This window comes from Sus scrofa, chromosome 7 (assembly GCF_054392235.1).
Source record: "Sus scrofa isolate SSC_HxYL_T2T_F1_AM1 chromosome 7, Sscrofa_HxYL_maternal_Yorkshire_Landrace_v2.0, whole genome shotgun sequence".
Lineage (NCBI taxonomy): Eukaryota > Metazoa > Chordata > Mammalia > Artiodactyla > Suidae > Sus > Sus scrofa.
This window is the reverse complement of record NC_139389.1, coordinates 110,095,562-110,116,394: the sequence shown is the minus strand read 5'-3', so window position 1 is coordinate 110,116,394 and position 20,833 is coordinate 110,095,562. Positions and strand designations below refer to the sequence as shown.

General features: G+C 39.2%; 1 protein-coding gene across 50 annotated transcripts in view; it reads right to left on the bottom strand.

Annotated features, from left to right (window-relative positions):
- TTLL5 (tubulin tyrosine ligase like 5) overlaps nt 1-20,833 on the bottom strand; it is a 309,203-nt gene that overhangs the window by 95,267 nt on the left and 193,103 nt on the right. For all 50 annotated transcript variants that reach the window (XR_014811162.1, XR_014811164.1, XR_014811165.1 and 47 more), the window contains one exon: nt 3,660-3,855. Coding sequence is in view for 44 of the 50 variants with exons in the window: in XM_084969817.1 (XP_084825943.1) it covers nt 3,660-3,855 (196 nt within the window). In the remaining 6 variants the exon portion in view is untranslated. The remainder of the gene's footprint in view (nt 1-3,659; nt 3,856-20,833) is intronic.

The window sequence follows — 20,833 nt, the reverse complement described above, 5'->3', positions numbered from 1 at the left end:
TTTTCAAGTCATGGTTTTCTCCGGATAGATGCCCAGGAGTGGAATTGCTGGATCAAATGGTAGTTCTATGTTTAGCTTTCTGAGGAATCTCCATACTGTTTTCCACAGTGGTTGCAAAAATTTACATTCTCACCAACAGTGTAATAGGGTTCATTTTTCTCCAGCACTTATTGTTTGTAGACTTTTGGATGATGGCCATTCTGGCTGGTGTAAGGTGGTAGCTCAGAGTGGTTTTGATTTGCATTTCTCTAACAATGAGTGATGCTGAACGTCTTTTCATGTGTTTTTTGGCCAGCCGCATGTCTTCTTTAGAGAGTTGTCTGTTTAGATCTTCTGCCCATTTTTTGATGGGCTTGTTTGTTTTTTTGGTATTGAGCTGTAGGAGGAGTTTATAAATGTTGGAGATTAATCCCTTGTCAGTTGATTCATTTGCAAAGATTTTTCTCCCATTCTGTGGGTTGTCTTATCGTTTTGTTTAGGGTTTCCTTCGCTGTGCAGAAACTTTGAAGTTTAATTAAGTCCCATTTGTTTATTTTTGTTTTTATTGTCATTACTCTAAGAGGTGGATCTGAGAAGATGTTGCTGTCAGAGAGTGTTTGGCCTATGTTTTCCTCTAAGAGTTTTATAGTATCTGGTCTTATATCTAGCTCTTTAATCCATTTTGAGTTTATTTTTGTGTATGGTGTTAGGGAGTGTTCTAATTTCATTCTTCTGCATGTGGCTGTGCAGTTTTCCCAGCACCATTTATTGAAGGGGCTGTCTTTTCTCCATTGAGTATTCTTGCCTCTTTTGTCATAGATGAGTTGACTGTAGGTGTGTGGATTTAATTCTGGGCTTTCTATCCTGTTCCACTGGTCTATATTTGTCTTTGTGCCATACCATATGGTTTTAATGACTGAAGCTTTTTAGTATAGTCTGGAGTCAGAAAGCCTGATTCCTTCAGCTCCTTTTTTTCTTTTTCAGGATGTCTTTAGCTATTCTGGACCTTCTGTGCCTCCAAACAAACTTTAAAATATTTTGTTTGAGTTCTGAGAAAAATGTCCTTGGTAATTTGATAGGGATTGCATTGAATCTGTAGATTGCCTTGGGTAGTATAGTCATTTTGATAATATTGACTCTTCCAATCCAAGAGCATGGTATGTCTTTCCATCTGTTTGTGTCATCTTTGATTTCTTTCTTCAGTGTCTTATAGTTTTCAGAGTAGAGGTCTTTTGTCTCTTTAGGTAGGTTTACTCCTAGGTATTTTATTCTTTTGGATGCAATGGTAAATGGGATTGCTTCCCTAATTTCTCTTTCTAATCTTTCATTGCTAGCATATAGAAATACAGTAGATTTCTGTGTGCTGATTTTGTATCCTGCGACTTTGCCAAATTCATGGATGAGCTCTAACAGTTTTCTGATAGAGTCTTTATGATTCTCTAGGTATAGTATCATGTCATCTGCAAATAGTGATAGTTTTAGTTCTTCCTTTCCAATTTGGATTCCTTTTATTTCTTTTACTTCTCTGATTGCTATGGCTAGGACTTCCAAAACTATAGTGAATAGTAGTGGTGACAGCAGGCATCCTTGTCTTGCTCCTGATCTTGGTGGGAACTGTTTCTGCTTTTCACCATTGAGAATGATGTTAGCTCTGGGTTTGTCATACATAGCACCCACAGCATATGGACCCTCTGAGGCTAGGGGTCAAATCAGAGCTGTAGCTGCCAGCCACAGCAATGCCAGATCCAAGTTGCATCTGTGACCTACACCACAGCTCAAAGCAATGCCAGATCCTTAACCCGCTGTAGTGAGGCCAGGGATCGAACCTGCATCCTCATGGATACTAGCTGGGTTCGTTAACCCTGAGCCACAATGGGAACTCCCCAAAGACTTTTTAAATAAGGAAATTTCTACATGATAGAGAGCTGTGTGGTGATGCTACATTTCATGCTTTACAGATAAGAAGTCAGGATTTTTCTCCAGTAGAAATGACCTAAAAAATGACTTTACAAATGCCTGCACTTATGATTTCTCAATTATAATGAATTAATACAATATACAGAGTATATTATCACAGATAAAGATGATCAAGTGATGAATATTGAAAAAATAAAATTTGTTTGGACCTGGATAGTAGCTGAAAATTCAAGTAAAGATAGAGAGCATAATGATAATTGTTTTATTTAGAAGGAAAAAAAAAAAACTTCGGGGACTCTGCCTTAGTCTTCGGATGAGTGTTAATTTTGCACAAACTAACACACACTACAAACTACATTTTTATAAGAGCAAATGACAAAAGATTAAGCTGATACAAGCTATTTCCTCACATAACCAAGTATCGGGGAAGCTCACAGAACCAATATAGATTCAGTCCAACACAACCTGTAGAACATGGCAACTGAATCTAATGATAATCCTAAGTCATTAATAAAAATTTAAGTCTTCATAGGTTGACTTTTTTGTAATTGGGGCCATACTGATAGATTAGTGCAATATACTTACATAGTTCCCTTACACCCCTACCCAGGAGTTTATCGCTTTATAGACAGTGAGTAGGGAATCAATATTTCACTAGGATGTAATTTCTATAACAACAAGGATTCTTGTGTCTATTTTACATTTTTGTGTACAGTGTGGTATACAAACTGTCAAAACAGAAGAGTAACAACCTAACTTAAAAACCATTTTCCGAGTTCCCGTCGTGGCACAGTGGTTAACGAATCTGACTAGGAACCATGAGGTTGTGGATTCGATCCTGCCCTTGCTCAGTGGGTTAAGGATCCGGCGTTGCCGTGAGTTGTGGTGTAGGTTGCAGACGCGGCTCGGATCCCACGTTGCTGTGGCTGTGGCGTAGGCTGGTTGCTACAGCTCTGATTCGACCCCTAGCCTGGGAACCTCCATATGCCGTGGGAGTGGCCCAAGAAATGGCAAAAAGACACACACACACACACACAAAAACCGTTTTCTACAAGAATATGAATGTTATTTATTCCTTGAAAATCTTGATAGGCCATGAAAGACTAATGTATGCTTATATATACCAAGTCTAAGAAGGCAAGGAAGTAGTGTATTTAGAAAAAAATCAGAGTTCCTGTTGTGGCGCAGAAGAAACAAATCCGATTAGGAACCATGAGGCTGCAGGTTCGATCCCTGGCCTCGCTCAGTGGGTTAAGGATCCGGCATTGCTGTGAGCTGTGGTGTAGGCTGCAGACACGGCTTGGATCTGGCGTTGCTGTGGCTTTGGTGTAGGCCAGCAGCTATAGCTCTGATTCGACCCCTAGCCTGGGAACCTCCATATGCCACAGGTACGGCCCTAAAAGGACGAAAAAAAAAAAAAAAATCTTCAAAACATTGGCTTTTGGGTATCTGGGAATTCAGACCCTTTGGGAAATTACTGAACAAAGATCATGCAACAGAAAGGGTAAATACTACAAAAGAGATTTTTGTGGAGAAACATTCAAATGAAAAAAATGTCAAAACTGATTCAACATCACCTTCCAGCAAAGTCAACATAGGGCTTCAGCACATTTCTTTCCCATGTTTAGAGTCCCTAGGAACCAGTCAAACCATGGTGGCACTGCTAAACTTTGGAGCAACTATTCCTACATTTCTCATCAACTTTTTTTTCAAGCCAACAGAAGGAAGATATTAACACATGGAAAAGCCTTATCTTGAATTACCTGATGCCGGGCTCGACTCTGGTCCAGAAGCTGCCGGGACTGTAGTTTTTGCTGTTCCAGTTGTTGCAGGGCAAAATGGAGTTGGTAGCTGCCTGCTGTGGGGTGGTACTTGTGCTGGGGGACCACCCCTGTAGCCTTGCTATACGCACTGTTCTCCACCTCTCCCTCCCAGGCAAAGCCACCTGTTTGGAGGCTCCTGAAGGAAAAAGAGAATGGAATTCTTAGAGTAGTTGTGCGAACAATGAAGGAAAGGAGAGAAATAGTTCAGTTATTTTTCTATTATAGAACTGAACATGGTTTGGAATTACAAATTTGTTTGTGTGATAAACTGACTGACTCGCCAACTAAACTGCAGCTCAACGATGACCCAGGTGGTCTGCTCTGCTCTCCATTCTCTTCACTTATCAAAAGGCTTGGCACATGGTCAGTTTAATAAAATATCTATTGAATGTTACATAATTAAGATAGGGGCGTTCCCACTGTGGTGTAGTGGAAACAAATCCGACCAATAACCATGAGGTTGCAGGTTCAATCCTTGACCTCACTCAGTGGGTTAAGGATCTGGCATTGCCATGAACTGTGGTGTAGGTTGCAGACACGGCTTGGATCCCACATTGCTGTGGCTATGGCTGGCAGCTGCAGCTCCAATTCAACCCCTAGCCTGGGAACTTCCATCCATATGCAGCAGGTGCCGCCCTAAAAAACAAACAAACAAAAACAACAACAAAAAAGAAAAATTATTAAGGTTAGGAATTTCATTCCTCTGTAATTGCCAAGAGGAGCCCAGAGAGCTTCAAACGCATGATGGTAGGTTATTTTAAGGTAAGAAGAGAGGCATAATCATCTTCTGTAACATCAACTTGAAAAGAATAGGGGTCAATTACAGAAAAGTCTTAGTTTTCTTAGCCACCCATGAGTGAAGCATCTACATTTTGAAAAGAAGTGTTTATATTTGAGCCTATATGTCCTCATCATGGGATAACATTACTGATGTGAGAAGATACACTTTTCATTGTTCCTCTCATCAGGGTCCCCAGGCAGGCTGATGTTTAGCTTTAGCTTATACACATTGGAGATATTTTGCTAAGTGACATAAGTCAGTCAGAAAAGGACAAATATCGTATGATTTGTCCCAGAACAGTCAAACTCCTAGAGACAGAAAGTAGAAAGGTGGCTGTCTGTGGCTCGGGGGCCAGTGGCACAGGGTGTTAGTGTTCAGTGGGTACTGAGTTTTAGCTTACAATGATGAAAATGTTTCGGAGATGGATGGCAGGGATGGTTGCACAATACTGTAAATGTACTAAATGCCAATGAACTGTACACTTAAAAATGGTAAGTTTTACTTGGTGTATTATTTTGCCACAGATTTTTTTTTTTTTCTTTTTAAAGGTCCCCATTTATTTTTAGAACAGTCTTATTTGGAAATCCTTCCATCGCCTTCACACTTTTGGCGATTCATCTCTGAGCTTTCCTTAACTACACTGTATTTCCATCACCCACCCCCCGCCTTTTTGTTTTTGGCCACACCAGCAGCATGTGGAAGTCCCCAGGCCAAGGACTGAACCGGGGCCACTACAGTGACAACATCGGATACTTAACCCACTGTGCCACCGGGGAACTACTTTTTCCCTTTTAGAGTTACAGTGACCAAAAAAATTGTATGTAGAAGAAACACTAATCGTTTCACAGTGAACAACCTTATCCCAAAATTTTGGCTAATGGGGCTCAGGAATAAAACAGTGCCTAATTCAAGAGACATATTCATAGAGATTCAAATCATCATGTTATTCTTTCCTCTGTAAACATCCTTTGGTGTTAATGGTCGTTTCAGTGCAGAGATGCAACAACAGTGGGGTGAGTTCCCACACCTTCCTGAGTCCTGACCTACCAGCCGCCTGGTTATTAACAGCCTGGTCTCAGTGACCCCAGCTGGCCCTGTGGGGAGGGAGCAAAGTGGGAAGTCTGTTGAGGGCAGAGCCCATGCTCCTCCCTTGCCTGAGACCTCCTCTCTCACAGCTTGGTCCTTTGGTTTCCCTAAGTCTCTCAAAGAGGTTTCCAGACACTTAGTTAAGGGAAAGTCTGTGTAATATATTCTGAAGGCCATGGATGAAAGGTTTTCTATTCACGTAATCTCACCCCTGATATGTCCCATCCCTTGCTCACTTCCTCCCACAGTTTGGCTCACACGGTTCAGGTGCACAAGTAAGTGCTTTCAGTTGGAGAAAGTATCTCCTTGGAGAAGTGGTACCAGAGAGCGCAGAGCTTATTCTTTTTTTTTTTTTTTTTAGTATGACAATGATCTTCCATGATCCCTCCTGAATTGCCTTCATGTGTGTGTTGCTGGACATGATATTTCCCAAGGGGTTTCTGGAGGTGTGGAGAAGTCTGGGGACAATGATCAAGTATAATAAATACCTGAGTATGTGAACAAAATGTTAACATCATTCTCAAAGTGAAGTGTTGAGTGGGAAGTCGAACAGCAGTTACAGGGTTAAGAAGGGAGGGGCCGGAGAAAACCTTTATCTCTGTTCTCACTAGGGAGGGCAAAGAAAAGCTTACTCAAGATAACCTGCAAGAAACAGCTAAGCAACTGAGTGAGTCCCAGAGTAGAAGGCAGGGCAATGGAGCAAGGTACTTAGGTGTAAATGAAGAGAAGGCTCGAGGCAGGAGTGAGCTGATCCACTGAACATATGTCCACAAGGGAAGAGATGATGCAGCAGGAGCTGCCTGGCTGAATAACCTTGAGGTTTCCATGGCAATTCAGGCAGGTATTTGAATCTAGAATGAAACTACTATTTATGATGACTGAGCCGAAAGTGAGAGAATTCATCAATTGTGATTCTGCTTCCATTCCTGGCTTGCTGGTTACACAAAAGTTTCTGGCCACAAGAAGCAATCCAGACTCAGGAATTTGACAAAAGATTTATCAGAGTTCCCTGGTAGCACAGGGTTTAAGGACCTGGCATTGTACTGCCTTGATGTGGATGTGATCCCTGGCCTGGGAACTTTCTTGCATGCCACAGGCACGGCCACAAACAATTTATATACCTGTGTAGCTTGTATTAGAGCTCATCTCATGGGCTAGCTAGATGGTTGTTTTTTTTTTTTTTTTAATTGCTTTAATAACAAATATTCCTGGCAGGCATTTACCTTAATGCCTTCCTGTTGTGATCAGAAATCAGAATTTGTAACTAGGTCCCCTTGTTTGGACAGTCCCAGGTGTGTGTTTGCAAAGCGGGGGTCTGTGGCTGTGTAAGAGGCAGATAAAATGAGGGACTTCGGATGAGAGGAGGTTTATTCATCCAACTGCACACACAATGAGCAGACTGTAACGTCATAAACTTTTGTAGTGAAACCCATTTTTAATCTCATTGGTAACATAAGTACTATCTCCAAATCACAAATAGGAGTTTATCAAGCAAGTAAAGGCTTCTGGCAAAGAGGAAGGAAATTTTTACAGCACAACATTGGGAGGAGTGGTGTGCAGGAGTGCTCAGCTGTGTAAGGCAATGTGGTACATGCCATGAGAACTTGTTGGCTTTGAATTCTGGTGGGTGTTACTCTGGCCACCATATCTCACAGTTAAAGAACAAGGCTTTGGGGTTTGCAATCTTCAAGGACTGTAATGACTGACATGGAAGGTGTCAGGTGGGCTCTCACTCGGACTTTGCCTGTGATTATGTGTCTACATATCCTTTGTGTGGCATATAAGAATTTCCATTCCCATCCAAAATTCCATTCCAATTTCTTGAACCTCAGTTCATTCTAGTTTACTAACAATATATTTTCTACTCTCACCAAAAACTTGAGATTCAATTATTCTAAAATTTAGTTTTTATGTAACTCTTTGCTCAATACTAAAATACAATATTGCATACATTCCCTGTAAATAACTTCCAATAGTTCTGTATTATTTCTAGAGCAAGATATACAGAGTCAAAAGAATTAGCCATGGGAATGCTCAGGGTGTTTAACATTTGATTTAAATTCAAAGAATCAAAGTGAAATACCTGTATTTTGCTCTGATTACATATGCAGCTAATAGGCAACAATATGGCAAAATTTTCTAAGCCACATGTCCTCTTATTAGCTTTTTTTGTACAACTTTGTCTTACCTTCTTAGATTACACTGAGGCTCTGCAGGACGAAGTGTTTTTTTTTTTTTTTTTTTTACCATAACTGCCCTTCGAGCAGCACACCCCTCACACCAACCTCTAACCAAAACACACTAAAGGGCTGTCTCTTTTCCTTTTTAATAACTGTTCCATCAAATGGATGTTGGTTGTAAGGAACGTGGAGGAAATTTGTAAAATGTACAAATCTTGAGTGAAGCAGGATCTCCTGAGCAGGCTGTTGCCCTCTTTGTAGATATGCTTTCAGTGTCAAGATTTCCCAAGAACGATGTGCAAGAGCGCAGGGTACGGATGAGACAGAGGAATAGGACAGTGTACAAAGCCTGTGATTCCGCAGTCCATTTCCCCAGCTTCCACCATCCAATCCGAGCAAAACCTGAGCAACTCTGTATGAGGACACCTTGTTCTCTTGAGGGTGTTAGCAATGGGGGTGGGGGATTTCTGATATTTAGGAGGTAGAAGTCAAGGATGCTAAATGTCCCATAACGTGAGGAAGAGCCCTGTGCTAGGAAAGTATGTGCTACTCAAAATGCCAATGGTGCTTCTAATAAGAAGCACTGAAAGGCCATGAAGGAGGTGCTTTCTGGGAAAATCTTGCCATTTTTTTTTTTAAATAAAAAAAGGTATCTACCTACTTCCATGGTGCTTATTCCACTATACGTCATGGAATTTACAGATATTTAAGGATGGCAGAGGGTACATTTTCTTTGTCCATAAATTTTCAATCTCAAACAAAGTAGTCATGGCGCATAGCAAGGGCTGGAAAGGTGCTTTCAATGCCAAAAGTCCTACAAATGAGAGAGTGGCTCCCACGAGCTTACAATGCAGTGCTGGTCAGAATAAGGAAGCTATGTGATCAGAATGCCATTAAAAAAAAGTGGTGGGATCTCCCTTGACTTTGAGGGGTATTTCCAAGGACAAGATGAGAGTGATTCTGCATGGAATGTTGTGTGCTCCATTCCCAATCCTTCCCAGGACAGTTGGGATTGAGTCATATTCACAAAGACCAAATGAATAAGGAGAGAATAGGTAGGGTAGGGCTCTCCACTGAGGCCTTTATTACATCCAACTTCTCTATGCTTTATTAAACTTTCTTCATCTGTAAGGGCTCCAAAAATATATTCCCACCACCAACACTACTATTACTTTTCTTCTCTCTAGTGGTTTCCTTTTTTTGTCCTAGACAGTGCTGAAGGGAGAGTGAGAGAGAACCGGACAGGCCTCTGGAACGCCTTAAAACTGATGATCCCAAAGGGGAGTTCTACCCGCCACCCACAGAAATAATGAAAATAGAACCCTCTCTACTTTAATATGGCTTCTTCATTCACCTCTTTTTTTTTTTTTTTTTTTTTAAAGAGCCGCACCTGCAGCATATGGAGGTTCCCAGGCTAGGGGTCAATCAAATCAGAACTGTAGCTGCCAGTCTACACCACAGCTCACAGCAATGCTGGATCCTTAACCCACTAAGCAAGGCCAGGGATCAAACCCACATCCTCATGGATACCAGTAGGATTCATTACCACTGAGCCACCATGGGAACTCCTCATTCACTATTTTGGATATTAACTCTCTTGCAGTTAAAGCAAAGGCAAAAACCAAATTAAAAAAATAAGAATGTAAGGAGTTTCTGTTGTAGCACAGAGGAAATGAATCTGACTAGTAGCCATGAGGTTAAGGGTTTGATCCCTGCCCTTGCTCAGTGGGTTAACGATCCGGCGTTGCCGTGAGCTGTGGTGTAGGTTGCAGACACGGCTCGGATCTGGCATTGCTGTGGCTCTGGCGTAGGCCGGCAGCTACAGCTCCGATTCAATCCCTAGCCTGGGAACCTCCATATGCCGCGAGAGCGGCCCAAGAAATGGCAAAAAAAAAAAAAAAAAAAGACAAAATAAAGTTCCCTTGGGACTTTCGCTTCTGAGAAAGTAGGAAGTTTCATGAGATTATCACTTTTACCTTAACAAAAAGAACAAGCTGAATAAACTGCTAAATCATACTTACTTCAAACCCAACAAAATGCCAAGGACATACAGAAACCTGTATGAATAAAATCCCCAAAAGTGACAAGCTTGTTGCTTTTAGCCAGGATGGCCCTTAGGAGGAGAAGGAACCTGCACAGATGGGAGTTAAGGCACTACCAGCTCAACTTTGGACAGGCTTTTTCTATCTACATATTATCCGCTGGTATGACAGGTTAGGCTCCCTGAAGCCCCAGCCACAGACTGAATCTGCACCACCTATCAACTCTTCCATCATATGCACAGGGATGATGAAGGCTGGGGAGTGGGCAGGGACTGATTAAAGTGCCTTTCAGAGAAATTATGGATATTATTCTTTGACCATCACCAAAACTCAGCAAGCAGTAGTCTAAAAGTTCGTTGTAATGTAGAATCTGAAACCAATTCATACTTTGAGCTCTTCATACTTTGTTGGTCAATCTTGCATTTTGAATGGATCCTTTTATCCATACAAGATTTTTATAACATCAAGCATTAGTCTCTAGGAATATTGGTTCACTGAGTTATGCAGACCTTCCAAATGTCAACACATTTCATTACATAATGTTAAAAAACTATATTTGTTACTATCACTTGAATCTCATCAAAAGAGTCTGAATATCAGGAAGGTGTCAAATTCATAGTGGTAGATATAAATTTTTCAAAATTCTTAGTTTTTTCTTAAAAGCCAGAATTTTATCACTGACAACCAATTCTTCTAATTTTTTCCCTTGAAGAGGATGGGTTGCGTATTTTTGAGAAAACATCTGTCAAATATCCAAATAGGAAAAACCATAGTTTGTCTAGAAAATATTCACGTAAAAACCGTTCATGAAAAAAGTGGCTAGTTTAGACTCCAACTCAGACATGCAAGTGCTTTTCCTTGAGACAATTATAATACAGTATGCAGCAGAAGCGTTTCAGTTGTACATTCCACTTTGTCAGATAGAATATTAAAAAGAAATATAATCCAGGGTTGAGATTTAGTTATTACTGCTTATATCAAGGCTATTCTGAAGTAGCACTGGCATTTCTCTTGTAACTACAATGATCTGGTCGTAAAGAATACAATGATTACCACAAAGTTTGGTGCCACTGCCTTAATTTGCGTTAAGGAATGAACAATTTTACAAAATCACCATTGTTTTTTGCACCATCAGTGTACACATCAGAATAGCGAAAGATGCAGAAGTCTTAGAATTGCTATGAAAAAATGTTTGACCCTATTGGCTTCCTCTGAAGGTCTTGAGGATTCCCCCTCCCCACTGCCCCTCCCCCACCCTGATCTACAGGTCCATGAATAGCACTTTGAAAACCCACAGACCTATTGCAAGACAGGCTGCCACAGCCTGGGGATGTGGGGAGGTGGGAAGAAAGCAAGATTGGAAAGAAAAGGACTCCTTAGCTACCCAAAAAGCTGATATTCAGGATGAAAAGCAGAGATCTCCCATGGTTCAGAAAAATGACCACATGATTGCAGAGCACAAAAAGATCTTTAGATTCTTACTGTTGGTCCCATCTTGCCCCCAAAATATTTGGAGCTAGAGGTGAATTAAATCTAACTAAAGCCACAACAAAGTCCAGACACAGCTTAATTATCAGACTGGCTTAACCCCTTCTCCTTCTGCCCCCTTCCCACACATCAACAGCCTAAGAAAAGAAAGAATATGTATTTTCTTGGGGGGGGAGCATGCTATAAATATCATTTACTTAAGTGTGGTTTTACCTAAAATGTTCAGCATATAATTAATAATTATAAAAGACATGCAGAAACAAGTAAATACTAGTCATGAGAAAAAACAGCCAACAGAAGAACACTGTGAATGGTCCTTCTGGTACAGATAGTACAGATGTTGGACTTAACAGACATGGACTTCAAAATAACTATGATAAATACGTAAAAGAGGCTAGTGTGAAAGGTGGGCAACACATACATACAGATGGAGGATTTTAATAGAGAGGTAACATCTATAAAAAAAGAACCAAACAAGAATCCTAAAAATGAAAAAAAAAAAAATAAGATCAGAAATGAGGAGTACATTCAAAATGCTTAACAGCAGATTGGACACAGTAGAGGAGAATATCTAACATACATAAAATTGGAATCTCAATAAGTTGAGGGAGAATGGGGCAGAAGAAATATTTAGATATACTGTGTTCTTGGATTAGAAAATCAATACTGTCAGAATGACTATATTACCCTAGCCAATCTGCAGATTCAATGCGGTCCCTATCAAATTACACCTGGCATTTTCCCCAAAACTAGAACAAATAATTTTAAAATTTGTATGGAAACACAAAAGACCCCAAATAGCCAAAGCAATCTTATGAAAGAAGAGCAGAGCTAAAGGAATCAGGCTCCTTGACTTCAGACTATACTATAAGGCTATAGTCATCAAAACCATATAGTATTGGCAGCAAAACAGAAATACATAGATCAGTGGAACAGGACAGAAAGCCCAGAAATAAACCCACACACCTATGGTAAATTCATCGGTGACAAAGGAGGGAAGAATATGCAATAGAGAAAAGACAGTTTGTTCCACAAGTAGTATTGGGAAAACTGGACAGCTACATGCAAAAGAATGAAATCAGAACATTCCCTAAAACCATTTACAAAAATAAACTCAAAATTGATTAAAGATCTAAATGTAAAACCAAACACTATAAAACTCCTACCTAGAGTAAAATATAGGCAAAACACTCTTTGACATAAATCACAGCAATATCTTTTTGGATCTATCTATACTCTAACCACAATGGTATTAAATTAAAAACCAGTAACAATAAAATATCTAGAAAATTCCCAAATATTTGGAAATTAAACAACATACTTTAAATAATCTATGGATCAAAGAAGAAATCACAAGAGAAATTAGAAAATACATTAAACTGAATGGTAATAAAAACAAACAAAATCTGAGATGCAATTAAAACAGTCCTTCGGCAGAATATATAGCATTATAAAATCTATGTTCTAAGCTTCTACTTTAAGAAGCTAGAAAAACACAAAGTAGAAGAATAAAAAACAAAATAATAACAGCAGAAATCAAGAAAGTAATTAAACAAGGAAGCCATTCACTGAGAGGGCTCTAATGCCTTGACAGTCTCTGTAAGCAAACCAAAAGCCAAGCCAGAGTCAATACACTCACATTTGAGAAAATGAAATTTTTATTTTTTTTTTTTGTCTTTTTGCTATTTCTTTGGGCCACTCCCGAGGCATATGGAGGTTCCCAGGCTAGGGGTCGAATCGGAGTTGCAGCCACCAGCCTACGCCAGAGCCACAGCAACTCGGGATCTGAGCCGCGTCTGCAACCAACACCACAGCTCACGGCAACGCTGGATCGTTAACCCACTGAGCAAGGGCAGGGACCAAACCCGCAACCTCATGGTTCCTAGTCGGATTCGTTAACCACTGCGCCACGGACGGGAACTCCGAGAAAATGAAATTTAAGAACAATCAATCACAAACAGTCAACGAGGCTTTCCCAAATAAGGCAACCACTTAAGCTACAGCCACATAATTTCCTTGCTTTACTTAATTAAGAGTATGCTCTATTGAAAAAAACAAAAAAAAAAAACAAAAACCTTCCCTTTAGTTCTTGCCTGTGGAGTGCTCCTAACCATTTTCAGTTTGGTGCAGTCCAATTAAAATCAATGTTTGCTTAAAATTTAATGTACTTCAGTTTTCCTTTTCACACAATGAAATAGAAAATGAGCAAATAGTGAAGATCATCAAAGTCAAAAGTTGGTTATATGAAAAGAATTAAAAGGCTGATAAATTCCAAGCAAGTTGATCACAAGAAAAAAAAATTTAGTATCAGGAATGAAGGGGGGGAATGTCACACAGACAATATAGCTATCCAAAGTATAAGGAGAAGTCTAAGTCAGCTATGCTCCAATAAATTTTTTTTTTTAAAAAAAGGATAAGGAGATATTATGAACAACTCCATGTCAAATTTTCAACAACTTAGATGAACTGAAGAAATTCTTGGAAATACCACTTTTTGGATGTGACACGATGAGGGAAAATCTAAATATATAAATTTAACTTGTAATCAAAAACTATCTGAACAAAGAAAATTTTAAGCCCAGATGGTTTCAGTGAATTCTAGCAACGATTTAAAGAAATAATTTCAGTCTTTCAGAAAAGAGAAGGGAAAACTTCCCATCTCATTTCATGATGTTAACATATCTCTGATACAAAAAATGTGACAAAGACATTACAAGAAAATCACACACCAACATACCTGATGAACACATGCACAAAAAGCTTTAACAGGGGAGTTCCCATCGTGGCACAGCGGAAACAAATCTGATTAGGAACCATGAGGTTGCAGGTTCGATCCCTGGCCTTGCTCAGTGGGTTAAGGATCTGGCATTGCTGTGGGGCTGTGGTATAGGTTGCAGACACGGCTCGGATCTAGTGTTGCTGTGGCTGTGGTGCAGGCTGGCAGTGACAGCTCTGATTAGACCCCTAGCCTGGGAACCTCCATATGCCATGGGTGCGGTCCTAAAAAAAAGGACAAAAAAAGAAAAAAAAAAAGCTTTAACAAAATACTAGCAAATCTAATCAATTTATCTATCTCATTTATAGGATACATATCATGACCAAGTGGTATTTACCACAGGAATAATTTAATGTTAAAAAACTCAATTACATAATTTACCACATTAAGAGAATAAAGAAGAAAAAGTATATGAGAAAATTATTAGATTTCAAAATACACTGGACAATCCATTCTTAAGAGAAACTCTCAGTAAACTAAGAAGAGAAAGTTGCTCAACCTAATAAAAAGTATATATGAAAAACCTCTGGCTAACATAATACTTATTGGTGAAACAGTGACTACTTTTCCTCAAAGAGCAGGAATAAAGGAAAGAAGTTTGCTCTCACCACTTTTATAGAAAATTAGTAAGGTAGCACCTGGCCAATGTCCTAAGAAAACAAACATGATTGTTTACATAGAAAATCTCATGAATTTTATAAAAACATTGGTAGAACTAATAAATAAGAACAGTAAAGTTGCAGGAATCAAGGTCCATAAACAAAATATAATTATATTTTTATAGGCTAGTAATATACAGTTGAAATTTAATTAATTGAAAATGAAAATTTAAATAGCATTACAATATCATAAAAACACACCAAACATCTAGGAATAAATATAATGGAAAATATGTAAGATCTCTACATTAAATTTATAGAATATTAATGAGAAATATTAAATAAAACCTAAATAAATATAGATATACTATATCTTGACTAATTAGAAGACTCAATATTGTTAATATGTTTATTCTGTGCTACAGATACCGGATTTCTTAGTTCCATAATTTCCATCTGGAAATCTGTCTTCAAATTTCCTATTTTTTTATTCATTAAAACCTATTTCCTTTTACATCCTTGATCATAATCATAATGGCCACTTTAAAATCCTTGTCTGTTAATTCTATCTCCTGAGGCTTCTTAGGACTGGTCACCAATGATTACCTTTTATTCTAAGAATGGGTCATGTTTTCCTGTTTTTCTTTTCTTTTTTTTTTTTTTTCATTTGTCAGTTTCATATTGTATCCTGGATATTGTGAACTGCTTTAGATACTGGATTGCACTATATTGCTCCAAAGAGTGAGTGAGTGAATGAGTGAGTGTGTGTATAGGCAGTTAACTTGGCTGAACTCAAACTGCAGTTCTTTCCTCCCCGCAGTGGGCCATGTTCATGTTCCATGTTCAGTTCCTGTGGCTGCAGCTGTACGGTTTGGAGTACAACTTGTACGTACATCATTCAAAGGTCAGCCCAAGATCTGAGTGAAATTTATACAGACAGACATTAGGTTCTCCCTTTCTGGCTGCCTCATTTCCAGGGTTCTCTGCTTATTCTCCAGAAGTGCTTGTCCTAAACTCCATCCTCCAGTTTGTCAAGAGTCTGGATTTCTGTGTAAGTTCTAACTGCTCCATGTGGTACAAACTGGTCTGCCCTCCAGCTAAAAGGCAATAAATAAACAAAAAACAAACATTAATTCACCCCTATAGTTCCCTTCTTCCAAATGTTGGTTCTTTTCCACTATCAGCCAGCTTTTGTTTACCCTCCAGTGCCTTCAGGTAGCAGTGCTATTTTGTATTTTATCCAGTGTGTTGATCTGATAAAAGCTTAGTTGGCCAATACTAGAACTGGAAGCCACCCCCAACTGATGTATAGATTCAATGCAATCATAATCAAATTCCCAGTAGGCTTTCATGCAGTTGTTGAAGAAACTGACAAGTTGATTTTAAAACTTATATGGAAAAGTCAAAAAATCTACAAGAGTCAAAACAATCTTGAAAAGGGAGATGACATAACCTGATTTCAAGGCTACTATAAAATGACCACAATCAAGACAGTACAGTATAGGCATAAGAGTAAACAACCAGATGAACAGAACAGAATAGAGTCTAAAGCGTCTAGAAACAGACCAATAAATAAATGGTCAATTGAAATTTATCAGGTGAAATCAACAAGGAAAAGTTTTTTAAACAAGTTTTTTAAACAAACGGTGATGGAACAAAGGGTATCTTATGGGGAAAAGAAAAAAAATGAACCTCAACTTCTTTCACTACACACGCAAAAGTAAATTTGTGTTGGCTCACGGATCCTTAAACCTAAAAGCAGGTACCCTAAAGCTGCTAGAAAAAAAATAGGAGAATGTCTTTGTAAGCTTGTCATAGGCGAAGATTTCTCAGACAGGACACAAAAGCTCTAATCACAAATGAAAAAAATTTGGTAAGCTATTAAAATTAAATTTACCTGCTCATCCAAAGGCATTACTAAAAAAGTGAATAGGCGAGCTGAAGAAAAATATTTGCAATACATATATGTGACAAAAGATTCCTAGTAATAATATATAAAGAACTCCTATCATTAGCAGTTGACTTCAACAATAAAACAAGCCAACTGAAATGTGTATAAAATATCTGAATACATACTTTACAAAAGAAAACAAACAAATGGCCAAATGAAAAGTTTCCAATGTCAGTAGTCATCAAGAAAATGAAAATACCATTTTACGTCTAATAAAATAACTAAAATCAAACAGATAACACCAAATGTTGGTGACGTGGAACAACAAGAATTCTCATACAGTGCTGATGGGGGTGTAAGGTGAAACAACAGCTTCAGAGAATTATCTGTCAATCTCTTATAAATTTAAACATATAGTTATACGACTGACAATTCCACATCTATGTACTTATCTTTCCAGAATGAAAAAAAAATGTTTACCAAAAAAGTTACATAAGAATTTCCATTGAATTTGTATTTATAATAGTAAAAAAATTGGAACCAATCCTAAAGTCCAATAGGAAAAAAGATAAACAAATTGTGTAAATATACACTGTGTTGAATGAAAGACGCTAGACACAGAAGAATATTCTATTATTCAATTTATATGAAGTCCAAGAAGAGACAAAACTATATTTGTACACCCATGTTCACAGCATCATTATTCACAAAAATGGCGAAAGGTGAAAGCAACCTACTTGTCTATTTTTTTTTTTTTTGTCTTTTTTTTGTTGTTGTTGTTGCTATTTCTTGGGCCGCTCCTGCGGCATATGGAATGTTCCCAGGCTAGGGGTTGAATCGGAGCTGTAGCCACCGGCCTACGCCAGAGCCACAGCAACGCGGGATCCGAGCTGCGTCTGCAACCTACACCACAGCTCACGGCAACGCTGGATCCTTAACCCACTGAGCAAGGGCAGGGATCGAACCCGCAACCTCACGGTTCCTAGTCGGATTCGTTAACCACTGCGCCACGACGGGAACTCCCTACTTGTCTATTGATACATTCAGGGATAGATAAAATGTGGTATATATATATATATATACACACTGGAATATCATTCAGCTTTTAAAGGAAGGAAATTCTGACAAATAATACAACATGGAGAGACCTTAAGAATATTATGTTAAGTGAACCAAACCACTCACAAAAAGACAAAAGTCGTACAATTCCACTTAAGTGAAATACTTAGTCAAGATCACGAGATAGGTTGCCAGATGCTCGGGGAGTGGGAAATGGGGAGTTAATGGGTACAGTTTCAGTTCTATAAGATGAATACAGTAATGGGGATGGATGGTGGTCATGACTGTACAACAATACGAATGTATTTAATACTACCGAACTGTACACTTAAAAATGGTTCCAATGGTGGGAGTTCCCATGGTGGCTCAGTGGTTAACAAATCCGACTAGGAACCATGAGGTTGTGGGTTTGATCCCTGGCCTTGCTCAGTGGGTTAAGGATCCAGCGTTGCTGTGAGCTGTGGTGTAGGTCGTAGACGCGGCTTGGATTCTGTGTTGCTGTGGCTCTGGTGTAGGCCGGCGGCTACAGCTTCGATTTGACCCCTAGCCTGGGAACCTCCATATGCCACGGGAGCGGCCCAAGAAAAATGGCAAAAAGAGAAAAAAAAAAAAAAAAAAGGTTCTAATGGTGAATTTCATGTTATGTGCATTTCACCACAAGAAAAAAAGAAAAAGTTAATCTATGATGAGAGAAGTCAAAAGTACGATTATAGGGGAAGGGGTAAATTGACTGGGAAGATACACTAGGGAATTTTAGAGCGTGATGGAAATGTTCTAGATCATATGTTGAGTGGTGGTAACATGGATATGTAAAATTGTCAGAACATCTGTATGAACATTTAAGATATGTGCATTTTATCACATGTAAAGTTGACCTCAATAAAAAAGATCATTTTGCAACATTATAATTATTGAATATGTTGTATACCTGAAACACATTAATGTTATATGACAATTATACTTCGTTTAAAAAATCAAGTGGCGAGTTCCCGTTGTGGCGCAGTGGTTAACAAATCCGACTAGGAACCATGAGGTTGTGGGTTCGATCCCTGCCCTTGCTCAGTGGGTTAAGGATCCGGAGTTGCCGTGAGCTGCGGTGTAGGTTGCAGACATGGCTCGGATCCCGCGTTGCTGTGGCTCTGGCGTAGGCCGGTGGCTGCAGCTCCGATTCGACCCCTAGCCTGGGAACCTCCATATGCCGAGGGAGCGGCCCAAGAAATAGCAACAACAACAACAACAAAAAAAACCTAATTATTAGAAGTTCCCATTGTGGCTCAGTGGTAACAGGCCCAACTAGTATTCATGAGGATGTGAGTTCAATCCCTGACCTCAATCAATGGGTTAAGAATCCAGCAGTGCCATGAGCTGTGGTGGAGGTCACAGATGTGGCTTGGATCCTGTGTTACTGTGGCTGCAGTGTAGGCTGGCAGCTGCAGCTCCGTTTTGACGCCTAGCCTGGGAACTTACATATGCTGTAGGTGCAGCCCTGAAAAACAAAACAAAACAAAAACCTAATTATTAGTATTTCTTGTTTGTGTATATGTTACACCTCTGTTCTCAAGTTACCTGATTTTAGTTATAAAAGTGCTCTCTTCATGCATTTTGCAATACTGGAATCATAGATAAAAATACATGCTTATGTAGTTACTTCATTTCAGGGAATTCAACTCACACTTACTGGACACTGTTTGCAGATGCATAGAGACTACCAAGAAGAACTGCACAAGCACCTGCTCTAAAGTGTTCAGGACATGAAGGAAGCACATCTGTTTGGGTGACTCTACTGGGAAGATGAGGCGGTGGAAGGAAGGTGGGGAAGGCAGGACTCTGGATGAATTCAGTGGCACTTTCAGAGAGGTTTGAAGCCTCAGGGCAACAGTGTTGGGTAGAGCCTGAAGGGGAGGTAGCCTCCACGATGAGGGCAGTGGGGAAAAGTACATTAGCCTCTGAAGGATCAAATAAGCCAACAAGCATATCTGAAGAAGTGAGGGATATGCAAGAAAGTGACTGTAATGATGGTACATGAGCACTTGGTTGAAAGGCAGGCACTACGGACTCTGGGAACCTGGCCCTGAAGATGTGCTATAACATTAAATGTTTTTTTTCGTTAGAAGAGCGTCCAAGGGTCAGTGATAATTAGTTAAGTTTAGCGTTAAAACTGCACGGTGTAGTCTCCCAGAAAAAAAATGCCTGCTTATGAAAGGCTTTCAATGAGTGGATTGAGAACTTTTTTCACTAGTAAAAGACTAAAAAGTCAAATTGCATGTAGATACCAATCTAATAAATATTACTGAAACTGTCTACTAGTAAGTCTTAAGGTTTGCTGTTAGTAACTGCTGACTGGACAGTGAGAGCTAGCCAAACGAAATTGGTGATTAAAATTATTGAAGTAAAACAAATTAGACAGAACTGCCAAGAGATTTTATGCTCATGGTGACAAGTACCTTGATACTTAGAGAATTTTTGTGTAGGAAAATTATTTTAAAATTATCTCTAAAAATGCAAGTGCTAAAGATTAAAATTTTTTACCTTTGAGTTTGGTCTTTGAGATAAGACTATATATGCTTTTATCTTTTCCCTGTTTTGAATTTATGGAGTTACATTGAGAGAGTTTTTTGGTAGGAAGAGTTGAAGTAGAATAGAGGTAGGATTAGAGGTACAGAAAAGCTCAGAAACTATCTGGAAAAACTCTGAACTTTCGGTGACCTATATGCTAGTCAAAAGCACAGAACTATATGAAATTATAAATGCAAGCTGATCTTTCTGCTTGAGAACAGGGTGAAAGTGCTTAAAAACTTTTAAAATATTTTGTTTATTTGAGAGGATGAAAGGCTCTTGGGAAAGGATTAAAGAAATAATCCAAAAAAGAAGACAAGAAGAAATAAAAGGTTTCGGATGCTGGAACGGAATCAAAACCAATGCAAGAGCTGGGTTACTGAGAGCATTCTGGAGGAAGAGCAGAGACCCCAGGCCCCAGGATCTGCAGCACAGGTTCTGACCTGGACAACCCTCAGGAGAGGACAGCTTAGTGACCAGGAACTGGACTCCTGAATGAGACTGCTAGGTTTAGATTCTGGCTCTACCACTTTAAGCAATGTACCTAATCTCGCTGTGTCTTGGTTTCCTCAGCTGTGAAATGGAAATAGAACTCAAGCCCATTTCTCATAGGGCTGGCTCCAGAATTAAATGTTATCATCCATCTAAAGCATTGT